A 17,511-nucleotide genomic window follows, 5' to 3' on the forward strand; every position below is an offset into this window, starting at 1 on the left:
TGTTACCCTCCGGAACAACAATTCCAGCGTCGCAGAAGAGTTCCGCCCTGCTGTAAGCTATGTTTTCCAAAGACAAAATGGGCAAATGTCGCAGTTTCCAGTATAGTTTGTGCTCTTAGCTCTCATTATTTGAACGTTTTCAATGGAGTATGGCTTCGTTGACTGTCACTGTCATATATCAGCCCGTGAGTTTGAAGAGGTAAGCCGCACTAAGTTGACGTTAAACAACCTAAAAAAGTAGCGTTGTTTTTAAAAAGTATTTGGCTCGTATGTCATTACATCCGTTGTAGACTGCTATATACTGTGTCTTAATGTCACACATATATTCGCGTTTAATTATAACAGCTGCATGTTGACCACAACACACGCTGTGCAAATTTTTTTTTTTTTGTCTTCGCAGGATCTAGAGGATGTGATCCAAAGGACCAGAGAGGTCAGTTATAGTTCAACCATAGACTGGAAGTCTATGAGTTCAGCACAATGGAAATCAATCACAAATAACATACTGCTACCACTACTTGTGTGTGTGTGTGTGTGTGTGTGTGTGTGTGTGTGTGTGTGTGTGTGTGTGTGTGTGTGTGTAGGCTGGGGTAAAGACTTTGGTTGCAGTTACAGAAGAAGTCAGAGAGTTTGACAGAGTTCTCCAGCTGCAGGAACGGTCCGTATGTCTTCAGTGTTATGTAATAAGTCTTAGGAAAGCAGAATCATTTATTTGTCATTGTAAGACATTGTCACAACGAAATTCAAGTGCTACCACTTCTGGTGCCTACTGCCTAGAAGTATACATTCATACGCACACGCCATACTAGAGCTGGGCGATATATCGATATTATATTGATATCGTGATATGAGACCAGATATCGTCTTAGATTTTGGATATCGTAATATGGCATAAGTGTTGTCTTTTCCTGGTTTTAAAGGCTGCATTACAGTGAAGTGATGTCATTTTCTGAACTTAGCAGACTGTTGTAACTGTTCTATTATTTGCCTTTACCCACTTAGACATTATATCCACATTACTGATGATTATTTACACAATGAGATTTTGTACAATATCGTTGCGGTATCGAAATCGAGGTATTTGGTAAAAAATATCGTGATATTTGATTTTCTCCATATCGCCCAGCCCTACGCCATACCCTTCTACAAACCATACCCTCACATACACATAATGGGACAGGTGCTTCTAGTGCATAGTAGGAATACATTCCTACACTTACTCACGCCGTACTCTCACACACTTTTTTTTTTTTTTTTTTAAAGATCACAGTACTGGAAAAGTGCAAATGCAATGCAAAACAGGCCAGATAATCATTCAGCGTGATGAAGTCCTATTTCTGTAATTGAATGTTTAGAGTTGTGATGGCTGTGTAGAAAAAAGCAGTCTCTGAACCTGGATGTGCGGGTTCTGACAGACCTGTAACGCCTTCCTGAGGGGAGTAACTGAAAGTGTTCGTGGCCTGGGTGAGAGGACTCCTTGATTATGTTTTTTTGCTCTGCTGAGGTAGCGGGATGAGGCGATGCTGTCCAGTGTGGGCAGCGAGCAGCCAATGATCTTTTCTGCAGACCGGATGACCCTTACATAGTGTCTGTCTCGTAACATATGATATAGTGCGTGATGTAGATAAACTTGTGCAGTCGGCCAGTCTTTACTTAGATGAATAGAATGATAACTCGATGAGCCTCAGATGCCCTTACTTGAATGTATAAATCTGAATTCAGAGACGTTTTTGGTACAGCTTGCATTGACAGTCATACCAGACATCTAAAGTCCAGAACATTCAATTTTAGCTTCATACGGTGCATGCATTTCCTACGTCATACAGAATCACATGCTATCACGCCGCCTTGGAGGAAACAATTTCATTGCATAAAATTGCATAAATATCACGCATATTCCATCGCGTTTTTTAAGAAAACGTGACGCATAATCAAGGATTTTTGCCCGCAACAATCACAAAAAAACTCCTTTTCTGGAAGGACTGGGAAACTATCTAATTGCAATTACTTTGACTGACATTGCAATTGCAATATGATTCACGATATTGGAGGGAATGATCATTTTTTCTTTGAAACATATTAAAATGAAAATGATTATAGTGTGATTTTTGAGAGGATTTGCACCAAACAAAGATTTTTTTCTGTAGGATACATTTTGTAGGCCGGGAGCGTTTCTTCACCACCACAATACTTCATTCGGAATGGATTGACACATATTTTGCCTTTAACAAATATTGGGCCCCCTCCTGCGATTAGGATATTGCACTAGTCTCAGTAAGTGCCAGTAAGGGCCTCTGGGATGTATTATATCGGTATTGGACTAGTCTCGCATTGCCAGACCTTCCTCCACAGCGCTGCGGAGGAAGGTCTGGCTAGTCCACACAGCATTTTGGATGGCTAAAAACACATGCTCTGCACTCCACCAATCAGATTGGTCTTGGAGTCCGACTGCCCGCCCTCCGACGCAACATGTCAGGTCGGCCAAAATGAAGGCCGACGGCTCCTCGGACGGACGACGGCACGGAACACACCGAACAGACTCGAGTCACCGACCTCACCACTGCCTTTAGCCTAATAGCTGGTTTGATTTGCATTGAGAGATGATTTTATGGAAAGTACCCCATGCCAATCTCTAGGTATGGTGAAGGGTATGTGATGATGTGGGGGGGGCTATTTTAATTCCAAAGGCCAAGGGAACTTTATCAGGATGCATAGTATCCTGGATCCATGAAATAACTGGCCTTTCAAAATAAAAGTCTGCCTGCCTGTATGGGAATTTAACATAGGGGTGTACTTACTTATGCCCCCTGTATTTTAAGGAAGAACATTTATTTATTTATTTATTTACGATACATTATTTATTCACAAAGAAAATTGTCCTTAAAGGTTGGATTTTTCCTCATTTTTTTAATTAAGGCATTACGATCAATTTCCTAAAGATGATTTTTTGTATTCCTCTTTTTAGTCAACTTTAGCATGGGTGTATTCACTTATGCTGAGCACTGTAAATGATTAGATGAATGAATACAAATGAATGCATGTTCTGCCTGCTGAATATGTGGTTAAGGTAAAAGAAAACAAAAAAGCTAGTCATGTATAATGCATACAATCCTTTTTTCGGGTGGTCTACCTCATATTCTGCATTGTCATTTAAACCAGTGGTTCTCAAAGTTATTTTCAATAATGTACCCCCTTTGAATATTTTTTTTTTTATTATTATTTTTTTTTAAAAAGCCCCTTACCAACACAAAACATTTTTGGTAGAAAAAAACGTCTATATAAAGATGTACAATACAGCGCTGGCAGTGATTGATTTAACAACAGCCTTGTAACTGAAGTCCTTTAAATGCTACATTTCAAATGTTTAGAATCCATCACTTCATTCATTCATTATTATAGTAGAATTATTTGAGGAATTATGCGTGACATATTTTTAAATTAGCATTTTGCAAAAATCTCACGTTACCCCCTGCAGTACTCCAAAGTACCCCTAGAGGTGCGCGTACAACCATTTGAGATAACACTGAGCTTATTTTATTTTAGAAGCTGTTCATATGTTTTTGCATATTAACTGGAGAGTTAGCTGCATAAACTGCACCTATTAGATGAACAGAGACAAATGTATAAAGTCTTAACTAAAAGAAATGGCAAAAGTGAAGTTCCAGAACCTCCAAACTGTACCGACACTAAGTGCAGAACTTAAATGTACGATGTAAAGAATAAAAAAACAGTTTACACAGGCCTGTACAGCTGCTCTCAGCTGGAAAGCATTGTATTTATTATTCAGGGTGTTACCGTTGGACTTCTCTTCTCACAGTTATCCGGATCTGGTGGCTCCATGTTTCGGCATCCATCCGCTGCAGGGCGGCGAGGGCCCCGCGCAGCGCAGCGTGAAGCCTCAGGTAGTAAAACAGGCCGCGCCTCATCCATCTTTTGATTATTTTACTTAGTAGATTCAGAGAGAAACTGTATCCAGCCTGCTCAGTGGTGTCCCAGGTGAGGAAAACACAAAGGGAGGGAGTTCAGAGTGTGAGACAGACAGACAGAGGGAGGGAGGGTGGGACTCTGAGCCTCTGGAGGAGATGAAGGTGTATTTGTTTTTTTCTGTTAAAGTGCTCATATTATGCTTTTTGGCTTTTCCCCTTTCCTTTATTGTGTTATATATCTTCTTTGTGCACGTTATAGGTTTACAAAGTGAAAAAGCCCAAAGTCCACCCCAAAGGGACTTACCATCTCCAACAGAAAACACTGTTCACAAACTGCTCCAAACAGCTCTATTGTAGTCCAGCCTTCACTTCTGTGACTTCCGTTATAATGCTCGCCTAGCTGCTAGCGTGGCACGCCCTCATATGCTGCTTCTGACTGGCTAGTAGTCCTTACCTAGGTACTGTCAGGGTACGCCCTCATACTCTGCTTCTGACTGGCTAGTAGTCCTTACCTAGGTACCGTCAGGGCACGCCCTCATACTCTGCTTCTGACTGGCTAGTAGTCCTTACCTAGGTACTGTCAGGGCACGCCCTCATACTCTGCTTCTGACTGGCTAGTAGTCTTTACCTAGGTACTGTCAGGGCACGCCCTCATACTCTGCTTCTGACTGGCTAGTAGTCCTTACCTAGGTACTGTCAGGGCCCGCCCTCATACTCTGCTTCTGACTGGCTAGTAGTCCTTACCTAGGTACTGTCAGGGCACGCCCTCATACTCTGCTTCTGACTGGCTAGTAGTCCTTACCTAGGTACTGTCAGGACACGCCCTCATACTCTGCTTCTGACTGGCTAGTAGTCCTTACCTAGGTACTGTCAGGACACGCCCTCATACTCTGCTTCTGACTGGCTAGTAGTCCTTACCTAGCTACTGCGCATGTGCGACTCCCAACAAAGATGGAATATGCAGCAATGTTTTTTTTTAAATGAAACCATGTTAACCTATTCTGATATAACCTCTAAACACAATTATGAACCTGAAAAAGAGCATAATATGAGCACCTTAAGCTACGGTATTATCGAAAGTACAAAAATGTATACAATATGTCCTATAGATTAGCTAGAATATTAATGTTAATATTTTATGCCTCTCACAATCCTTGAAAAATCCTTAAAGGTTTTGTGGGCACAAAGTAGACTGCAGCTCACCAGAAATACCCATCATTTTTTAGAAGGGAAACTGACTTTTACTGTGGTTTTTATGTCTTCATGCATTCTTATTGTGTTGTGTTTCCTGCTGTTGTTTTCTCTGAACAAGGTCCTCTTGTGATAAAAATCTATCCCATAAAAGAGAATAAAGAGAAAATGTGAAGAAAATTCAAACAAGCTGCAGATTGGAGTTCTAAAACTAAATGTAGCAATAGAGACTTAAAGAGAGTTAAGATGCAACTTGACTTTTTAAAAGTTGGTTGAGCACCCAGTGTTTTAATAGTTATAATAAAGAAGTACATTCACATTTGTTTTCTTTGGGAAAATAACTATGCTCTCTATTCTTTAGCTGCACACCCATTCCCTGTGGTGCACTATCCACATATTTACCTGTCGTGTGTTAATGGTGAACTAGCTGCTGAATGAATGATGTCTTTCCCACAGGAGCTGGATGCTGCCCTTCCACAGTTCTTCAAACACAGGGAACGCCTCGTCGCTATCGGAGAGGTAGACTGCACACACACACACGTTTGTTTCACTATCTTTGTGGGGACCCATCATTGACATAATGCATTCCCTAGCCCCTTACCCTAACCTTAACCATCACAACTAAATGCCTAACCTTGACCCTTACCCTCACCCTAACCATAACCTAATTCTAACCCTAATCCTACAACCAAGTCTTAACCCTCAAACAGCCCTTTGAAGTTGTGGGGTCCAGCATTTTGGCCCCACAAAGCTGTCTGGACCCCACAAGTATACTGTATTTCCGGGTGTATTCACAAATATAGTTAAACAAGAAAACACACACACACACACACACACACACACACACACACACACACACACACAAGTTTGTATTTCTATCTTTTGAATGGCAAGTTTAGTTTCAACTAAAGACTGAAGTTATTTGCATGTATTGTAGATGTGTACTGAGTTACCACCAGAGTAGTCTATACATCCACCACGCTCCACTTCCAGGATTGTCCGTTGCCGACAGAAATTCCGCCGGATGTCACTAATTTCGGCCCGATGTCCATCACCTTCCTCTTTCTTTGTGTTGTAATTCTAAACCCCGGTGGATTTGTGAGGACTATGGTTAACTGCTCCTCAGATCTCTGCAGGGTAAATCCAGACAGGAATGCTGTGTGGACTAGCCAGACCCTCCTCCGCGGCGCTGTGGAGGAGGGTCTGGCAATACGAGACTACCACCAAAGTAGTTGAGTCTCAAATACCACTTGAAGATGTTCAATTTAAAGTACATTTAAAACAGATGAAAAAATGTGTGATTATTCACGAGTTAACTAAGACACTCGTGCGATTATTCGCGATTACAATTTTTAATCGTCACCTTAACATAATCCCTCCTTAACCTTTGAACAGCTCTTCAAAGGAGCGGCTCTCAAGGTCTCAAACTCCAATTAGTCCTCCACACCACCATTTTAGACACATTGTTGCATCCTTTGTAATACACGACTGTCTCCGTTCATACAGAATTAAGATTACACAGGCTTCCACACACGTGCTGTCAGGATGCGACAGCACGTGTGTGGAAGCCTGTGTAATTCTATTCCACGAGAATTTATTATTATTTATTAACGGCCCATTATCACACACTCATATGCACAGTTAACAAATCCTAACTTTAATGTGACTGCTGGTAAAGTAAAGTAGTTAAAACTCCCATCTGACCTTGTGAGGAAAAGTGAATGAGCACTGAGCAGTGCACGCACACGGGTCAGGTTGCATATTAACAATACTGCAACATAAGCTAACCAACGACCTTAGGTGCATGCATATATTGAAGGAATATTATACCACTTAGATGTGTCTTTTTACTCAGAAATGTCATAGTTAATGGCCTCTTGACCCTGTGTGTTATATAACTGAAGTATTGTGTAATACTGTTTCACAGGAGTGTCTTTGTCTGATGAAAACATGTTGGAGCTAGAGGAAGTTATGATCTATGACACACAGGGTCAATATGTCCAAAGTGGTTCAGTTGCCTAGCAACGGAGTAGAAAGTAGAATTTGTGAAGGCCTTGCGATGACCTTGCACTATATCTCGGTCGGAAGGAGGATGCTTGGTCCAGGTGCAACTGATAGCAGCGGGATGCACCGTTTCGTGGAGGAGGAACCTGAAGAGGATAAGAGAGTAGGGCAGAGAGAGGTACGCAGGCAGAACGCTGAGAGACTGCTGTTGTCAGGGCGAGAGAGAAATGATCTTAAAGGACTTCTGATCCTTACGCATAAGTTGTATTTTGCTTGCAATATCATCCTGTGTACTGATTTTCTGGTCTACCGTTCAACGAACGCAAAAATTAAAGGAGCAGTCGTTGAGGTGACAACTTGGAGTCAGAGAGGCTCTGGCCTTTGGGGCCAGACCAGGACCGGTCAAATGAAATCCTTCAATATACACCCATTATCGCTAAGCGATTCTACTACTACTACTTTGTACATATGATGTTCCGAGTTTATTTAATAAGAAACAAGATACCTTCGTTAGTTAGAGATCAAGTGAAAACTAAACCGACTTACTATGACGTCATTTCACCAATTCTTACTTTAAAATAGAGCTTAGTTGCCTTTTAGTTTGACATATCCATCAGTAAGTCATCATGTCAAATAATAAAGAGCATAGTTTTTTGAAAACGTCATTATAAGTGGAGCTAGTAGTTAATCTTTTTTATTAACAACACACACACACACACACACACACACACACACACCCTTCATTCTGTCTCTGCCTGCTGAGGAATGTGTGTGTTTATCAGAGCAGATTTCAGGCACGGCAGGGCTAAGTCAACAGTCCCAGAGTCCCATTTCCATAACTGTTATTTTTATGGATCGGGTTGGAAGCACAGTGAGGTCTGCCCCCACTGCCTTTTCTGATTCGGATTCTAAAGACGTGATTTGACTTGAAAGCAGAGGTTTTTGACCTGTAAAATCTTTTTTTTTTTTTAAATACACAAAATGAAGACAGCACTAGGCAGCCATTATATAGCTACACATCTGTAATTGTCATTGCGTAATGTTTACAGTGACCATTAGGAGGCCTTTATTTTATTTTGTACAATTACATCTTTTTAATCTCCTGTGCTGGACAGGAACGTTTGAGCAACTACAGTAATCTTTCTAATAAAACCGCAACACACACGTGGGCTCCTATGAGGCTCTGGCGGTGGGCTAATGGCTCCTGGGATACTACGAGTAATATCGTCGTCTACTTTTGTTTCCAGATTGGTTTAGACTTCACGCCGTGGTGTGCTCCCACTCAGCAAGACCGAGACGGCCAGATGGATGTCTTCATTAAGCAGCTAAACATCGCCAAGGAGCTTGACCTGCCTGTGTGAGACCAGTAGGAGAAAATAATACAGTTGCATGTTTGTCACTTTTATTTATTGTCCTGCCGCTGAACCAGAGAGGTTGGTTTTCATAGATTCAATTCAATTGTATTGATTGTGTCAAATCAAAACAAAAGTTATCTTGGGACACTTTACAGGTAAAGTAGGTCTAGAACACACTTACAGTAGTCTCACATAGCCAGACCTTCCTCCACAGCGCTGCGGAGGAGGGTCTGGCTAGTCCACACAGCATTCCCGGGATGGGACAAAAACATACTCTGGTTTATTGGCATTTCTTTAAACCAATCACAATCGTCATGGGCTGCGCTAAGCTCCGCATGGAGCCGCTGCAAAACAGCCTCAGGAAGGAACTTGTTTTGGTGGAACGCGTGTACGTTCAAAAGTAGTTTTAGTTGTACAACAGAAAACTCAGATTGGACAGATAGTCTAGCTAGCTGTCTGGATTTACCCTGCAGAGATCTGAGGAGCAGTTACCCATAGTCCTCAGAAATCAACCAGAGTTTAGAATTCCAAAACAAAGAAAGAGGAAGGTAACGGACATCGGCGAAAAGACATGCATCCGGTGGAATTTCCTGCCGCACCGGAGCAATCCCGGAAGTGGAACGTCATGGATATAGGCTGCACTTACAGAGACCCAACGATTCCCCGCCCTCCCCAAGGGCAAGCATTTGGATAAAGTGATTAGAAACAGTGCTGCCACCATTTAGCTTATTTTCATGGTAGCAAGTGATTATATGAGCACTTATTGTCCCATAGGCAGGCATGAGTGACTGAGTGGAAAACCAATAACAACATAGCTGATTGAAATGTATACTCCCAAAACAAATCACAAATTACATGTGAAAATTACGGTGGCCCTGAAGGACAAAACACAACGACATTTCAGAAAACACAACAGTGTTGTCGTTTTGTGAAATGTTGTGTTTTGGGAAATGTGTTTTGTGAAATGTTGTTTTCAGAAATGTGATTGTCTTTTGTGAAATGTCGTGTTTTCTGAAATGTTGTTGTGTTTTCGGAAATGTGATTTTTTTTTTTTTTTTTTGTGAAATGTGATTGTCTTTTGTGAAACATCGTTGTGTCCGACTAGCAGCCGTAGCTATCCACCAATTGTTCTACCTTTCTCTCTGAATGTGAATTAAGTCAACGACTCCAGTGCTGATGATGACTCTTTTTTTCCCCCCGTTTTCTGCACAGGAACGTCCACTCCCGATCAGCTGCTAAGGCCGTCATAGCGACCATGAGAGAACAAGGTGGGTGTCCCGCTGTACTTTGTACATTTCCACGGCTGTAAAACACCCGTTTGGACGTGCCGTTGTTGTGATTTGTCCGTCAGGTGTCAGTCGGGCTCTGCTTCATAACTTTGCGGGGAAGCCGGCGGTAGCTCTGGAGGGTGTGAAGGCCGGATTCCTCTTCTCCTTCCCCCCCGCTGTCTGCAGGAACCAACAGGTCGGCGTGAAATCACACTTCTCGTGGGTTTGATCATTTTGAAAAGATTTTTGTTAGAAGGTTAGGTATTTTAGAAGCCATAAGGATAAAAAAACAAACAGAAAACAATTATTGAGCCGTTGTTCCATAAAAACCTTCCCTCGTCAGTACGAGGATCCATCTTGTGGTTGTGTGTATCTTATGGTATTTATGATTATATAGGTAGGGTAAATCCTTGGGGAATTTACTTTATGTTCAAGCCAAAGAAGTTAATATGTGCTTAGGGACCCAAATGAGTGCATACATCATCATTAAAATGGTCTTTGGTCTCATGTGATTGTGCAACAGAAACGTTTGTGTCTGCATTTTTCCTGCATTTTTGCAATCCATAAAATTTGAGGTGAACTTTGGCTCTGCTGCAGCCATATAGAATATGCAGATGAAGTTTTCTCTGACACGTGATGCACCATTGGTGAAGAAACCCACCCAACTTATAGAATGCACGCTATTCAGCAATAGGAGACGACATGTGAATGAATAGTGTGCAAGTAAAATTTCAGTTTAATACTGCCTAACAATGTCTCTATATGACCTACAGAAGCAAACCATACAATCAGAGAGAAGATTGGCTATTTCTATAAAGTTATTCTTAATGCCTCTGCCCAGGTCAGATTCCCGCCAAATCCGACCAAACGATTTACGCCACACATTGTTTACAATTTTCCAGGCAAAGTTTGGCAGCGAGTCGTACGTTGGCCAGTTAAAAGGAAGCAGGAGAAGATTTAATTGTGTGGTTAGGGCTGATACTGGGGCAGAATCGGCGAAGAGAAAAGGAAAAGAAATTGAAGTTAGATCAAAATAAGCTAAACGGGACAGTGGTAGGGCACGGGCGAAAAGATGAGACAACCTTGGTCGCTCATTCAACAGATCAAACAAATCCAAAACGATCCTGAATTGGTAGCAGATCTGTAGTATGAGATATAAGAATAACGGTAACGGTAATGGACAATTCCGCTTCCAACCTGTAGGGGGATCGAAGCGGAAAAGTTCTTTAGTGTTGCATCAGTCCAACATAATGACGATAACACCGATTTCATTACCACCATACAGAGAGACAAACTGATCAAGCAGATCCCGCTGGAACACATCTGTCTTGAAACTGACTCTCCTGCACTGGGGCTCGACAAGCATGTAAGTTTCAAAATGTTTACATTTCATCATGTTTAAAGAGCCCCTATTATACTTCAAGAGCATATTTGTACTCTTGGGCGTCTCCTAGATTAGGCTTACATGCTTTGATGTTTAAAAAAACGTATTAGGTTTCTCACACTGCCCATAGCTGCAGCTCCTCTGTTTGAAACACTCTGTGGTCACGCCTTCCTGAAAAGCCCAGTCTGCTCTGATTGGTCAGCTGGCCTACTCTGTTGTGATTGGTCAATCAAATTTAAACAAGCCACTGGGCAGACTGTGCTTGCTCAGGCAGCACCTATGGGCAGAGTGAAATGTTTATTTTGTACTTTGTATATCTATTACATACACAAAAAAATGGTTAACACACTGAGAGACGGGAAAAATTAAAATAAAATGCATAATAGGGGCTCTTTAAATTGTGCCACACAGCTGCATCTCCTTTGCAGATGTTTTTTTTTTTTTAAATCACTTCCTGTCTCTTTCTGTCTCCTAGGTGAGGAACGAGCCCTGTAACATCGCTCTGTCCTGCCGGTACATCGCTGACGTCAAAGGTCTGTCGTCGCAAACTGTTCAGCTCGTCACCGCACAAAATGCGCGCCGACTTTTTCCCAAAGTTGACGCTCACCTGCAGTACACATGTTTCTGAAATGCAATGTTTGACCTGAGGGTGGCGCCAGAGGCAACTTAAAGAAAGGAGTTATCAGCTTAAAGGGGAGCTATGCAGTTTTGGCAATTTCTTCACTTTTTTTCTCACTTTTTGCTCTCAGGTTTCTCTATAGAGCTCCCCCTACAGCTTCGGAATAGATATTTGGCAACGCTGTCCCCTCTCCCATCTTCTCCCTCTGGTCATGTGCAATAGTTTTCAAAGAAGCCAACGAACACACGGAGCCATGTCCACTGAGGTAGACAGCTAGTAAGCTGACTAGTAAGCCCGTAACAGACAGTAATCATAATAAAAACCTTTACAGACAATAGCAAACATCCTGAGGTCACAATAACAAGAAATACGAAGATGAAACGAAGTGCAACAGCAACAACGCCAGGTCATCATCGGATTTGACAGGCGTCCGTTTGTCTCAGTTCTCGCCATTCTGAAAACGCAGCTCCTATGTTTACTCGTGTCTGACTCCTCGCTCGATCCGTCTGCCGTTTCCTCTTTCTCTGTTCCTCCGACGATGCTTTCCTAGCTTTCTGCTTCTTTTTTGCCGGCTCAGCCATGACAATAGTGTGAAAATCTCCATCGCTACCTTGTTCTTATAGCTAGCCGGTTCCTGGATGGGGGGGCGTGTAGCAGCCTTTCTTTCACTGTCTATGGTAGCAGCGTGTATGTGTGCAGTGCCGTAAAGCAATTTGAGACCTGATATCACGCGCTGCTTCCTGACGCTGAGGCCGGCGGCAACCATTCAACCCGAAAAAAGTCATATAACCATTCCAATGACTCTGAAGCTGTTCAGTTAAGGTAAATGAAGCTTTAAAAAAAAACTGCATTAACATTTCATCACTATAGGCTGGGCTTTGTTGGGGCGTTTTCACACCTGCCTCGGGAGTTTGTGTGTAGTCAAATTGAGGAAGTGGTTAAAAGTACTCCGGATGACCTCACAGAAGGTTAAGCTTAAGTCGTGAAAATAGTGTAGGCCTTATGGCATAAAAGTGCATTTTTTAAAGGTTAATAGAACAAGAAGAGGAAGTTACAGTTACACCACAAAGAGGCCCCAACCCTGATGTGTGTGGTGTATGAAGATAGCAGTTTCTGCCTTGAGACAGAAGAGGACACTGCCCTGCAAGAAGAGGATAAGAACACAGGGATATTGCAGAACGGGGCTCACATCTTGACAGAGACTTTGCTGACCTGAGCTCCGTACACTCGTGTCTGAAGCTAGGGGAAACTTAGTGTCATTTGTGAATTAGTGTGGTTCGAGTAATTGGAGTCCGATCCGGATACGGCCTTCGGGCCTGTATTTTCAACAATAATTCCTTACAGCACGCTTGGATTTTTCCAGGTGTAACCAAACCAAACCAAGGGTAAAGAGCTCCAAGTTTACAAACTCCTCAACTGAGTCACACCAGAGCGAACAAACTATAGGTGTGAAAACACCATTAGACTCAGCTGCATTCTGAGCTTAATACTAACTTTAGAATGCTAAAAAGGTTTTACCACATAATGCACAGTGACGCTAATGATAGCGTGTTAGCATGCTCTATTAGCATTTAGCTCAATGCACAGCTAGGGCTGAAAAAGTCATTTTAAAAAGTCGTGCGTAATTACACTGGTTAAGATATTTTACTCCGGACCAAAGTTTTGGACTAATAGGACAACAGTAACTCAGGTTACACAGAAATATACATATACAGGAATATTTTACTATGATGTATTCTGTTTTGTGTTTATGGAAATAAAGTTGAAGTGTTGGTCAGCTCCCATGTGTATTTCAATCAGGGAGACTTCGTTGCAGATATGCAAAGGTTTATTGTAGACATGCATAATGAAATGTACGGAGTCTTTGGAGATTAGACTCCATCGTTGTAAAATAATTTTTTAAAGGGGTAGAGAAACAGGACATATCCCCCCCCGATGGAGTCTAGACACTGGTGGTGGCGGTGAAGGAGCCCGAAGACCGGACCGATGGAGTCGACGGGAGCGGTCTGCCGGAGGAAGACCCAGGGTGCCGCGGGCGACGGTGACTGGAGGTGGAAGGGGAGGAGGAGGAGGGTCGCACGCTTTGCCTGAAATGACAGCTGACGCAGCAGGGAGAGAAACCTTAAAGTAGGGATGTAATGCCGTGATTGGCTCGTGAAATTCATGGCCAATTCTGAATGGTTTAACTGAAAAGAGAACGCCTCGAAACAGCTGATTTGTTTTAGGAAGAGAGAGCGGTGAGTGAAGTTATTTGAAGTCCTGAAAGAATTCACGCTGAGCTCCATTAGCTGTTTTTAGTTTGTGGGTTCTCGTCAGGCTACGGCCGCCTACACCAGCTGTGATTCATCTGGAAGAGAAGAAAAGAGGCATTTTAGATTATTATAGACAAAATATTTAGATTATATTCTCGATGAATCGATTGGTTGTTTGGTCGATTAAATGTCTGAAAATGGTGAAAATGTCAATCAGTTTTGCCTAAAGCCCAAGACGACGTCCTCAAATGTCTTGCTTTGTCCACAACTCAAAGATATTCGGTTTACTGTCACAGAGGAGAGAAGGAACTAGAACATATATTTACATTTAGGAAGCCTGAATCAGAGAATGATTTAGTTTTCATAAAAAAAAAAAATAATAATGACTTAAACCGATTAATCGACTATCAAAACAGTTGCAGACTCATTTAATAGTTGACAACTAATCGAATAATTAGCTTTGGCACTTTTTAGAAACTACATTAATCTGTGTAAGTCCCTGTGGGAATGTTGTAGTTTTAAATATTGAGCATCACCTCCCTCCAGGCCCTCAGTATTTATTTATTTTACAGATATTAATTATGGAATTAATTATAGATATTGACACACACACACACACACACACACACACACACACACTGTAACTTCCCAAAGAGACATTAGGTCTACAGGGATATTTCAGTAAAATCTCCAAAAACAAGCCTTCTCACAGCTCTCTTCGAAGTGCCTTCTCTCCGGGAGCTTGGAGGGGGGCGGACGCTCGCCGCGGGCCGCCCTGCGCTGCGGCCCATCGGTCAGAGCGCTGAGGAGCACCGGGCTGGTCCGCAGGTGACTCCTGTAATGCCTCCTCTGGGTCCTCTCCCAGGACTGCTGGGGAGTCATCTCCACCTGACACCACGTCTCCCTCCGCCGGTTCAGCTCCAGGAGAGCCCGCTGCTCTTCAGGTCCCGACATTGTGTGTTTTTTTTTTTTTGGTGTAGCCTATTTTTCTTGTTGTGAAGTTATTTATACAGTCTGCGGTTATAAATTATCCAAAGTGTAGTCACTTTGTGATCCTACTGTTTCCATGGCAAAGGGAAACCTGAAGAAGAGCGCCAAAGATCTTTTATGTTTGGAGAGATGAGTTACTCCATCCAAGTTCTTGCGGTCTTATCAAAAGTTGGAGCTTTGAGATCCCAAACACACACACACACACACACACTTTGCTCTTCTTAAAGTCACTGAAAAATAACCCCATAAATGTTTTGACTATTACATTTTGAAATACAGACTTTAGATTAGATGGGCCCAAAAACTACGGTATAATGTAATGTATCACATGCTATTAAATGTAAATGGACTGTATTTATATAGCACTTTTCTAGTCTTAATGACAACTCAAAGTGCTTATACATATTACAGGAACCATTCACCATTCACACACACTCATACACTGTGGCCAAGGCTGCCGTACAAGGTGCCACCTGCTACTCGGATAAACATTCACACACATTTACGCACCCATAGCGCAGCATCGGGAGACATTTAGTGTTAGAGGTTTAGTGTCTTGCCCGAGGACACTTTGACATGGGACTGCAGGGCCAGGGTTCGAACCACCAACCTTCCAATAGGTACACGACTTGTATATATTTGTTTTTGTATTCTATTCTATTATTATTTCATGTATATTGTATCCTATTATGTAATGTATATTCTGTATGTGTGCTGTGTGTCTGATATTTTGCTGCTGCAACACCGTAATTTCCCATTTTCTTTTGGGATCAATAAAAACATCCATCCATCCATCCCACAGCTGCCCCTATTAGATCTTTCTTTCAACACAAAGTATCTCCTTACAGCCTACTCTTTCAACAACGTGGATAACACTCATTTATACGGTTTCTTTTAGGGGAACATTTGACTTGTTGAAAGGTGGTTGATGTGTGTGTGTGTGTGTGTGTACATTGCTGGCCAAAATGACAGGATTTATCACAATATCCACTTGTGGAGAGCAAATTATTATTTTCCTCTTGGTACCTGAAAACAGAGACAGAGTGAGACTCCTGTCCTCTCAAACAAAAGCAACCCGGAAGTCAGAGGTTATCTGATCCTCCTGAGATAGACCTACGCACAACAGAGACATTCCTAGTGCAAAGAGTATCTTATTGTAGCCTCAGTAGAACAGGAATGTACAGATTAATTTAGTCATTACAACCTGAGTAAATACTCCTTAATATCAAGTGTCTGCCATTTGATGCTATTTAAATATATATACCAGCCTTTCATTGCAGGTTTTTAATGTCCTTTACTTTTGGCTTTGCATTAACATATTGGGATTTTTGCCTTGGCAAACAGTCCCCTGCAGAATATATAAAAAAAAATACATTGAAAGATATTTACTAATAAGAAAAATGGCACATTTCTCCATTTAGATGGTAATATTTCACTCTAGAAATCTTAAGCGAACGGTATACTCTCCATTCCTGACCTGTCGCGCGACAGTGTGACGTCATGGGAGCGCCGTAACTGTTTATACTCGCGCATGGTGGTGGTCGCGACACTAGTTGCAGTCTTCTCCTGAACAGAGGTGGCGCTAATGAGGAAAGGCTACCGACTTTGCTCTTCCTACGGACTAGAAGAAGAAGAAAAAGGCAAACAACGGCAGAACCAAGGGGGTAAGCTTCTCCTCGGACCGCGAACCTTCTATGGCGCCATTTTGATGCTACCAAGCCATCACCTCCCGTTAGCATCCCATTGACTGCCATTCATTTTGGCGCCACTTTGACAGAGAATAACTTTACATCTGAAGCGTTTAAAGACTCCGTTTGTCCACTGATTATTTCTAAAGAAACACGACAATGTATAAAAGGCTCCATTACCTTGTACCTCACGTTATGGCTCCGTAGCAGACGTTTTTATAAAAATAGGCTAACGATTGTGTCATAACTACTCGACTTACTGTCACATAGTAGAGGAATTACCGTATAGTACAGGAGAAGCTCGCAGGCAGTTTCGTCTCACATTAGCTGTTTAAGTGTAATTACTAATGTTAACTAGCATTTTAGTTAGCAATAATTAGCCTTGTTATATAATTGTGATAATTGCAATAATTGTGTCTATGTTATCTCCTTACATATACCGACACTCTCCGTCTCTGCTAGATTGGGAATGATTGAGATTTCTCTTGGCACAGCTACCAGAAGACTTCCAACTTTCAGACAGGTTGCTCACGTCACATCTACGTCGTCTCTCTCAGTTGGAGGCTGCTCAGTAACGCTCAGCCATCACCGGAAAAGTGCTTCTAATGGCCTTCACTGGTCTCCGTCCAGAGCAATGGGATCTGTTGGTCCATTCTTATATACTGTCTATGGGCTGAGGAATGGATGAGGAAGAACAGCTGCTTTTGAGCCTGCTTGCAAAGAACCGAAGAAAAAGAAGGTGGAATGTTGGTCCTTTGAATAACGCCAGACATAAATATGGTGAGTTCAATATCCTCGTGAAACAAATGAGGATGATAGACGAAGAGAAGCACT

General features: G+C 42.1%; 2 protein-coding genes across 2 annotated transcripts; one reads left to right on the forward strand and one right to left on the reverse strand.

Moving 5' to 3' along the window:
- Nucleotides 1-21: 21 nt before the first annotated feature.
- On the forward strand, nucleotides 22-12,886 carry tatdn3 (TatD DNase domain containing 3). Its single transcript, XM_078274590.1, has 10 exons — nucleotides 22-199; nucleotides 401-433; nucleotides 585-658; nucleotides 3,818-3,902; nucleotides 5,574-5,636; nucleotides 8,369-8,478; nucleotides 9,689-9,744; nucleotides 9,828-9,940; nucleotides 11,030-11,110; nucleotides 11,604-12,886. The coding sequence occupies exons 1-10, from the start codon at nucleotides 143-145 to the stop codon at nucleotides 11,754-11,756; spliced, it is 825 nt and encodes a 274-aa protein (XP_078130716.1). The 5' UTR covers nucleotides 22-142; the 3' UTR covers nucleotides 11,757-12,886.
- Nucleotides 12,887-13,578: 692 nt separating this feature from the next.
- On the reverse strand, nucleotides 13,579-15,156 carry spata45 (spermatogenesis associated 45). The gene is made up of 2 exons (XM_078274593.1): nucleotides 14,710-15,156; nucleotides 13,579-14,094 (listed from the first exon to the last, which is right to left on the reverse strand). Exons 1-2 carry the CDS (start codon nucleotides 14,951-14,953, stop codon nucleotides 14,075-14,077), a joined length of 264 nt encoding a protein of 87 aa, XP_078130719.1. The 5' UTR covers nucleotides 14,954-15,156; the 3' UTR covers nucleotides 13,579-14,074.
- Nucleotides 15,157-17,511: the final 2,355 nt, after the last annotated feature.

Source organism: Sander vitreus, chromosome 18 (genome assembly GCF_031162955.1).
Source record: "Sander vitreus isolate 19-12246 chromosome 18, sanVit1, whole genome shotgun sequence".
Lineage (NCBI taxonomy): Eukaryota > Metazoa > Chordata > Actinopteri > Perciformes > Percidae > Sander > Sander vitreus.

Coding starts and splice junctions, on each gene's coding strand:
- tatdn3 (XM_078274590.1), top strand. CDS start 143: ATGGAGTATGGCTTCGTTGACTGTCACTGTCATATATCAGCCCGTGAG. Junction 434..584: donor TGATCCAAAGGACCAGAGAG/GTCAGTTATAGT, acceptor GTGTGTGTGTAG/GCTGGGGTAAAGACTTTGGT. Junction 11,111..11,603: donor CACTGGGGCTCGACAAGCAT/GTAAGTTTCAAA, acceptor TCTGTCTCCTAG/GTGAGGAACGAGCCCTGTAA.
- spata45 (XM_078274593.1), bottom strand. CDS start 14,953: ATGTCGGGACCTGAAGAGCAGCGGGCTCTCCTGGAGCTGAACCGGCGG. Junction 14,095..14,709: donor AAGGCACTTCGAAGAGAGCT/GTGAGAAGGCTT, acceptor CTTCTCTTCCAG/ATGAATCACAGCTGGTGTAG.